This window comes from Chlorocebus sabaeus, chromosome 16 (genome assembly GCF_047675955.1).
Source record: "Chlorocebus sabaeus isolate Y175 chromosome 16, mChlSab1.0.hap1, whole genome shotgun sequence".
In the NCBI taxonomy this organism is placed as follows: Eukaryota; Metazoa; Chordata; class Mammalia; order Primates; family Cercopithecidae; genus Chlorocebus; species Chlorocebus sabaeus.
The window spans coordinates 62,968,091-62,976,824 of record NC_132919.1 but is presented as its reverse complement, the minus strand read 5'-3'; the positions used below and the strand labels follow the sequence as shown (position 1 = coordinate 62,976,824).

The 8,734-nt window shown below is 45.3% G+C and overlaps 1 protein-coding gene across 2 annotated transcripts in view; it reads left to right on the top strand.

The window, feature by feature from the left end:
* The first annotated feature begins 898 nt into the window (after window positions 1-898).
* The window catches only part of DCAF7 (DDB1 and CUL4 associated factor 7), a 35,504-nt gene continuing 27,668 nt past the window's right edge, over window positions 899-8,734 (top strand). The window contains exon 1 of one of the 2 annotated variants that reach the window (XR_501040.3): window positions 899-1,282. Coding sequence is in view for 1 of the 2 variants with exons in the window: in XM_008012159.3 (XP_008010350.1) it covers window positions 1,145-1,282 (138 nt within the window). In the remaining variant the exon portion in view is untranslated. The remainder of the gene's footprint in view (window positions 1,283-8,734) is intronic. The other variant, XM_008012159.3, reaches the window with a different exon arrangement.

Here is an 8,734-nt window from a genome sequence, read left to right as displayed (position 1 = left end):
ACTTTAATGTTATAATCCAACAATTCAATACAAACCTCCTTCAATTTTGGTGAAAGCTAAGAATTGGAAACCATATATATAAAGGTGTCACTTGGTCTCTGGCCCTTCTCCCTTTCAAACTCACAGGCACAGATACTTTTGGGGCTGGATTAGCATTTGCGTTGGGAAGCACGGCGGGGAAGGTACAGGATGGGAACCGACAAAAACAGAGCCAAGCTGGTCAGGTCGGTGCCTACCCCAGAATTCGGGGACATTTCTAGATCCTGCAGGAAAGCGCGGGAGGACCTGACTCAAGCTGGCCTGGCCCTGAGCGCATCTGCGCCCCTGAAGCCTGGCCCTGAGGCCCGAAGACAGCAGCTTTCGGGTTAAAGGGGCCTTGTGAAGAGAAGGGGCAGGAAGGTGGTACCCGTTGCGCACAGGCCAGGCTGCCAGGCCGCGGGGCTCGGTCCCGCGAAAGTTAGTAGGTCTTCCGCTAAAGCAGAATTGTACTTTTACTCGACAGCATGGAAAGGCCGCTCAGAACAGCAGCAGCAGAGGAGAAGTCAGCGCAGGTCACAGACAGTTTCACGCTCAGAGACTTGGCCTAGAACTTGGAGGCCCGCTACTCCAGCACGCTCGCCTCCAGGCCACCCACGCCCCCACCACCCGCACTGCGCCGTTATCTGCCTGACTGACATCTTGGTCAGCCAATGATCTTTGGGGCTGCCAAAGCGCCTGCCTCCGAGAGTTGGGCGGGGCGAGTAGTTGCAATGACAAACATTTAACCCAATAACGAGGAGATTTCACACGCTACGGCAGCAATAACCAATGAGAAGAAAGAATCGTTTCGAAAGGACGTGTCAGGCAACCAACGGCCGGTGGCGCTGCAGGGGTCCCGTGGCTTCCGTTCCGAGAGGGCGGGGCGGCGTCCCGAAACGGAAGGTGGTTGTCGTCGGTGCCCAGGCTGGTTTGAAACTAGGGGTCGGGGTCGGTCGTCGTCGTTGTTTGTCGCCGCATCCCCGCTTCCGGGGTAGGCCGTTCCTGCCCGCCCCCGCCCCTCCTCCCTTCGGACCCATAGATCTCAGGCCCGGCTCCCCGCCCGACTCGCACCCCGCCCGCCGCAGCCCACTGTTGACCTGGCCCGTACTGCGGCCCCGCCGCCACCATGTCCCTGCACGGCAAACGGAAGGAGATCTACAAGTATGAAGCGCCCTGGACGGTCTACGCGATGAACTGGAGTGTGCGGCCCGATAAGCGCTTTCGCTTGGCGCTGGGCAGCTTCGTGGAGGAGTACAACAACAAGGTGGGCCGGGCAGGGCCTCGGAACCCAGCTGGCGGGGAGCGGGCCCCGGGAGCGCCCTTTCCGGGCCGGAGCCCAGGCCCCAGAACCCTCCTGCGGACTCGCCTTAGGGCCATGGAGCGGTTCCAATGTCTGGCCCTGTGCTGAAGGTTTCGTACTCGTTGTCTGTCTCATTTAATCCCGGCAGCATTCTTGTGTAGTCGGCAGTGTAGTGGGGAAACTGAGTCACGGTTTTGTGACTTGCCTGGGTCAGGCAGCTATTTCGTGGTGGAAACAGGTCTTAAAACTGGGTTTATGCCCCAAAGATACTCCATTTATTCCTCCCGTGCGCTCCACTCCTGCCGCATTTTTTTCGTTGGTGGGCGGGTAAGGGAAGAGGGAGTGGTAGTTGTGAAGGAAAATGCAGACGCTTCTATTCGCGGTCGTGCACTCTTGGCCACACTAGATTTCTATTAAGACGATCTGTTGTACAAGCTTCCCCGCCCCCTACTCCCACCCCGCGGGTACTCATGGATCCTAGCCCTTCTGCCAGAATTACTGTTGCTCTTGCTTCCTGATAACCATTCTCTCTAAAGCAATCTCTTTGGAAATCTTGGCCTGTGGCATGATCCCGCCGTTGTTTCCTGAACACAGGATGACAGGGCCTTATCTTTTGGCTTGTTTCATGCTAGTACAGTTGTGTGACCTTTAGTAGTAGATCTTGCTGGACATTCATCAATTTGAGAATCCTTTATAGAAGCACGGTGTCGTAGGGGAGCTTTTAAACTGGCATTGCAACATAAACTCATCTTTGAAAGTTGAATAAGTCAGTTGGAAGAATTTTCTTTGCTTTCTTCCTTTTACTCAATTAAAGTTGAATGATAGCGATCAGAGCAACTGAAAGCTGTGGCTAGTGATATTTAAAGCCACTACTGCCTTATGCCATGAACATCAGATTTAAGAAGAGTAAAACTGGCTGGGCGCGGTGGTTCACGCCTGTAATCCCAGCACTTTGGGAGGCCGAGGCAGGCAGATTACCTGAGCTCAGGAGTTTGCGACCAGGCTGGGTAACAAGGTGAAACGCTGTCTACTAAAATACAAAAAAAAAAAAAGAAGAAGAAGAAAACTGTTCAGTGACAAGGCTCATGCAGGGGGGAAAAAGCCAGGTGGTCTAGGAGTGGGTCCTGTCTGGTTATTGACTAGCTGTGAGGTGTTGCACAGGCCTGTTTTATTATCTGTGACCCACAGTTTGCTGTAGGGAAGGGGTTCTGGTTTACATGTGAGGGTCTTGTAAAAAAGAAATTTGAATATTTTACAGTTTGTTTACAGTTTTTCAGGAGCACGTTTCTCTAGAGTAGGTCTTCTTTGGAGTCCTCTTTGAGAAGCTGATGAAAGCGATGGATTTTCATTGTCCAGACATTACACATACGTGAACATATTTACAAACAAATCCAAGCAATATGCACTGATCTTTAAGTTCACCCGTTTCCCAGGCGAGATAGAGCTGTATTTCCTTTCCTCTGATGCTTCTTTCTTCCTTATGGCCCATTGTGGACAGCTGAACTGGGAATGGGATTCAAGATTCTGATGTGGACACCGTGTTAGTAAAATTAAGACCACTAGAACTATTGTTTAAGGATACACTTGGAAAATAAAAAAGTATATCTTTCAAAGAGCTTAAGTCTTTTCACACAAATTAAATGTTTTTTTCCTGTAAGTTTTTCCAGTGTCATGGGGTAAACAATAGTTACTCCTATTCTCCAGGAGAGACTGAGCCACAGTTAGGCTGCTGGTAGAATCAATGGAGTAGTCAAACTGCTGTTGCAGGAACTCTACCCCAGTTTGTCCTTTTTTTTTTTTTAGCAACTCTCTGGAGCTTCCTCTTTGTTCCAGGCACACAGGTAGCATGGCTTAGCAGTGAAATGCAAACTAATAACCCCACTATCAACAGCGTAAGCAGTTAGCCATATCTTAACTCACATGATGTAGGCAATGTGCTGTCTTAAAATCATTTTTGTGCCTCCACCTGTCAGTAGGTCAGGGTTCTTAAATTCTGTGTGCTATGATCATCTGATACCAATAGACCCCTTCTCATAGTTATGTTTTCAAATGCATAGAACACGTAGAATTACAAAAGAAACCACTTACGTTGCACTACAGATATGAACATGTTTTTAGAAGTGATGTAGTCATATGTACTTTTAATAAATTAACGTATTGATTTACACCATCCAGTGTAATTATTAATGTAATTTTGAAGTGGTGACAAGGGTAAACAGCATTTCAAGATGCTTAATGCACCGTGGTGGGAAAAAATATTTCTCTTGCTGGCAAAGTCACAGATACTTATGCCACTGTGAGCACCTGCCCCATTTGTAATTGAAGGAAATAAAACATTTAGCTAGAGGTGAATGGAAATATGGGCGTGATTGTCCAATTCAAGTTCACAGACCCCAAGTTAAGAAACCCTGCGAGACAGGATTACGTCTAGTGGTTGGTGAGCAGCAAATCCTGCCTTAAAGCAGTGATTCTGAGGCTAAGTTTGTGAGAAGCCCTGCCAAAGACGTGGTTGACTTCGTAATTTGGAGGAACTTTAGAATTATTGGTTGGAATTTTTAGACCATTGGTTCCTGCTTGCCATGGATAGTGATCACCAGCAAAGGAAAAAGTAAATGGACACAGCGAATTAGCATTGATGAAAAAGGCTAGAAGTGGTCATCTTTTTAGTGTGGAGACATTCACTAAGAAAACATGGTTATAATTTTTAATATTTGGTATTAACATACTCATGTTTTCCTAACGTAAAATTGTTCCTAGTTGATCCGTAGAATTAAGTCTATCAACAGTTTAAGAAATTGACTTCCAGGTGTTCCTTCGTGTGACTAAATTTGGGAATTATTGCAGAGTAAAAAAACAGATTCTATCAAATACACCTGGAATAAAAAACCCCATTATAGGGCTGGGTGTGGTGCCTCACACCTGTAATCCTAGCACTTTGGGAGGCTGAGATGGGAGAATCACTTCAGTCCAGGAGTTTGATACCAACCTGGGCAACATGGAGAAACCCTGACTGTACAAAAACATTAAAAAATTAGCCAGGTATGGTGGCATCTGCCTGTAGTCCAGCTACTTGGGAAGGTGAGGTAGGAGGAAAGTTTGAGCCCAGGAGGCAGAGGTTACAGTGAGCCAAGAGCATGCCACTGCACTCCAGCCTGGGCGACAGAGCCAGACCGTCCAATAACGATGCTCAAAAAACAGCGTCGTTATTGGTTATTATGTTTCTACCTTCTTTTGTTGTGGTTTCTTGAGGAATAAAGCAGGATTGGTGTTGGAGCAACAGGTTCTCTAAATTTTAGTGTGTGAGAATCCCAAGGGAGCTGCACATTCCTGGGCTCCACACTTGAAGTTAACAGACTTGGAGATAGGTGACAGACACACTAGTGGTTAAGGGATCAGATGGCACTCTCAGAACATGGCCCTGGAGCTACCTTGGCATTTGCTGGCCAGAGGCAGGAATCTGATCTTTTTGTGCCTGCATGCCCCTAAACATTGGCTCTGCCCTTCCATCCAACTTCACCGATGAAAAAAGCTCTGTGATTAGCTTGGGTTATCTAAGTCCTGCCACTTCCCAGTTTTGTATTGCCTTGGGCAAGTTATCCTCTGTGTCTCAGTTTCCTCATCTGTAAAATGAGGGCAATAAATAATAACATCTACCTTGTTCAGAGATTAAATGAGTTAATATATGTAATGGACTTAGGAACTCCACCTGGCATGGAGTAAGCCATATAGAGATGTTAGCTGTTATTTAAGCATTATCATTACTGTACCTGTAACTGAAATATAACCAAAGAGAATTATATGACTGTTTAGTAAATTTAACTTTTGTGTTTTCCAGAGAGGATTCAGGAATAAGAGGTCAGAAAGGTAGCTGAAAAGGTCATTATTTCATTCTCTGCCTTTTAAAGACTCTGGGGGAAAAATTCCCTGATCTCTTTCAACCCAACTCATTTTGTAGTCTAGCAGCTTCTTGTAGTCAGACTCCAAGTAGTGTAATTTTATAGCTTAAATTCATTTTCTCTTGTTCTACCTGGCTTACCTACAGTAAGTCAGATATAAGAATTTGGCATTTCTCCTGTGTTTTGACGATATCTTTGGTCTTTAGGCCCAGGTGTTAGTGCCCCTCTTTTATTGGGAAAAGCTGGGTAGCAGTTCCTGGGCTTCTGTTTCACTTAAGTGCATGTTTCAGGGTTGGTTTTGAGTAAAGATGGCAGCGTGATTGGGATTTAGTTTGCCCCAGTATTTAACCAACTGACTGCTTGTGCTCTAAGATTTAGCATCCAGAGAGTATTTTTGAGGTTCTGAGGACAGACTGTGGGTATATCTGATACTTTTTGGAGAATCCTGGTAGTGAGTCTGGGTGGCATGACCACCTTGTACTTGAAACACTGGGATGGATGCTCACCTTGCCAGCCTGTGTGGATTCCTCTGAGGTTTTTAATACAATTACTTTGTATGTTTGGTGCATAATTATGTTGACTCTGGTATTTAATTTTTCACCTTGGTATTTGCAGTAGCACTTTAGGATTGTCATTCATTTGCTCATTAATTCAGCCAGTGTGTATTGAACACATACTCATAGTGTTTTAGGCACAATGATGATACTGGGGAACCATCTGTGGCTTTGTTAGTAGGTGCGAGGTTGGCAGGAGTAAACACAATGTGTTTTGGTACACATCAGTACTTTTGATAGATATTTAGAATGTTGCAGTGTTCCACGAGTCCCTGTCAAGACTGTCAGCAGGGGAATTTAAGACATAAAACTCTTCTGGTTTTAACTTCCTCCTTTTTCTGGACAGTGAGAGGACTCATTCCCTGTTGAGACCACTGGATAAAGGTGATAATGCTTTTAAAAAAGTACCACTTTATTGCTTTTTGTCCTAATCTTGTTCACATAGACTTATTGGAGATGCTGTCACTTGAACAAGGAGTGACTCTATGCTCTGTAGGTAGCCTGGCTTGCCTAAGGTCTTGCTGCCAAAGCTGTCTAGTCAGCCTCTGAGCCACAAGCCAAAGGTGTGCTGTGCCAGAATTCATCTTAAAGTTTAATAAGGCAGGACCTTGGGTACCTGCAGGCACTGGTCCTTGGTAATCAGGCAGGAAGAGGCTTGAAGAGAAAGCAAATAGAAAAGACCGAGAAAAGCTAGTGTATATTCTCAGAATATTGTGTTAGCCGATTTTTGTTTTACTAACAATTGTGGGAAAATGTTGCAGTGGCTGGAGTATTATGTTGATTTGGATAACTTGGGAGCTTATTTTAAAAGTTACCTTCACATACACACATTCACCTTCATCTTCTGCACTAGCACTGTGTGTATTAAAGTGGAATACGGCCGGGCGCAGTAGCTCATGCCTGTAATCCCTACCCTTTGGGAGGTGGAGGTGAGCAGATCACCTGAAGTCGGGAGTTCAAGACCAGCCTGACCAACATGGAGAAACCCTGTCTCTACTGAAAATACAAAATTAGGTGGGCATGGTGGCGCATGCCTGTGATCCTAGCTACTTGGGAGGCTGAGGGAGGAGAATCGTTTGAACCCGGGAGGTGGAGGTTGCCATGAGCCGAGATCGTGCCATTGCACTCCAGCCTGGGCAACAAGAGTGAAACTCCGTCTCAAAAAAAATAAGTAAATAAAATAAAGTGGAATACACAGTTTATTCCCTCAAGGAACTTATACTAACAAGGTAGACATGGGACTTTCAAATATATATATATATATATAGAGTATAAATATATATATATAGTATAAAAATATATATATAGTATAAATATATATATGGTATATATATGGTATAAGTATATATGGTGTATATATGGTATATATATGGTATATGGTATAAATATATATGGTATATATATGGTATAAATAATGTGTAATTTATGTTGTTATTTATGAAAGTAGTAAAAGTGAAGATGCGGTCATGCCTTCGAGGAGTATTTTATATTTGCTTACTAGGAGACATCATGCATAATAATATTCACAGTTCAAAAATGAGTAAAAATGATCCTGCTTCACAGCCTTTTCAGGAGGATTTGTATCATATTGGAGTAAAGGGTTGCAAAACAATGGTGCAGAAGGGCAGTGGAGGTAGGAGATAGAAGAGGTTTAGCAAGGGTCAGGGAAGACTGTGGAGAATAAAGTAAAGAGAAAAAGACCTAAATGTCAACAGTAGGATGATGAGAGTCAGATACAATTCTTCTTAGCCACCCGTAATATATAAGGAGGGACAGCAGTATAATGAAGAGCAAACAGGAAGATGTTGAGAAATACCTGTGGCTGCAGATTCCAAACTCAGAAGAATGCAATTCTCCAAAATAGGATTTTGATGGGCAGAGTCACTCCTTTGTTTGAGACAGAAGAGGGTACACAGGCTAGCATCAGGAGCTTCCCCAAGCCCCATAGGAGATGTTGGGTAAGAGGGGGGACTAAGCTCTAAAAGGAGACATATAGATGTGTCATCTTCTCTAGAAGTGTTAGATGAGGGCTATTGGAGGAGACATTGAATTGTGAGCAGCTTGGTGGCACCTGACTTCACTGGCTGAGGAGATGCAAAGGCTTCCTGTGTTTCTACTAACTTGGAACATAGCCCTCCTTCAGATCATCATTAAGCCAAGGTGGGAGGATCACTTGAGGCCAGGAGTTTGAGACCAGCCTGGACAACATAGCAAGACTCTGTCTCTACAAAAATACACAAAAATTGGCCGGGTGCAGTGGCTCATGCCTGTAATCCCAGCGCTTTAGGAGGCCAAGGCGGGCAGATCACTTGAGGTCAGGAGTTCAAGACCAGCCTGGCCAACATTGTGAAACTGTGTCTCTACTAAAAATACAAAAATTAGCTGGGCTTGGTGGTGGGCACCTGTAATCCCAGCTACTCGGGAGGCTGAGGCAGGAGAATAGTTTGAACTTGGGAGGTGGAGGTTGCAGTGAGTGAAGATTGTGCCACTGCACTCCAGCCTGGGTGACAGAGCAAGACTCTGTTTCAAAAAGGAAAAATAAATTAGGGCTGGGCGCAGTGACTCATGCCTGTAGTCCCAGCACTTTGGGAGGCTGAGGCTGGCGGATCATGAGGTCAGGAGTTTGAGACCATCCTGACCAACGTGGTGAAACCCCGTCTCTCCTAAAAATACAAAAATTAGCCAGGTTTGGTGATGTGCATCTGTAATCCCAGCTACTTGGAAGGCTGAGGCAGGAGAATCACTTGAACCTCGGAGGCGGAGGTTGTAGTGAGCTGAGATTGCACCACTGCACCAGCCTGGGTGACAGAGCGAAACTCTATCTCAAAAGAAAAAACAAATTAACCAGGTGTGGTGGTGTGCATCTGTAGTCCCAGCTACTCAGGAGGCTGAGATGGAAGGATCACTTGAGCCAAGGAGGTCAAGGCTACAGTGAGCCAAGGTCTTGCCACTGCACTCTAGCTGAG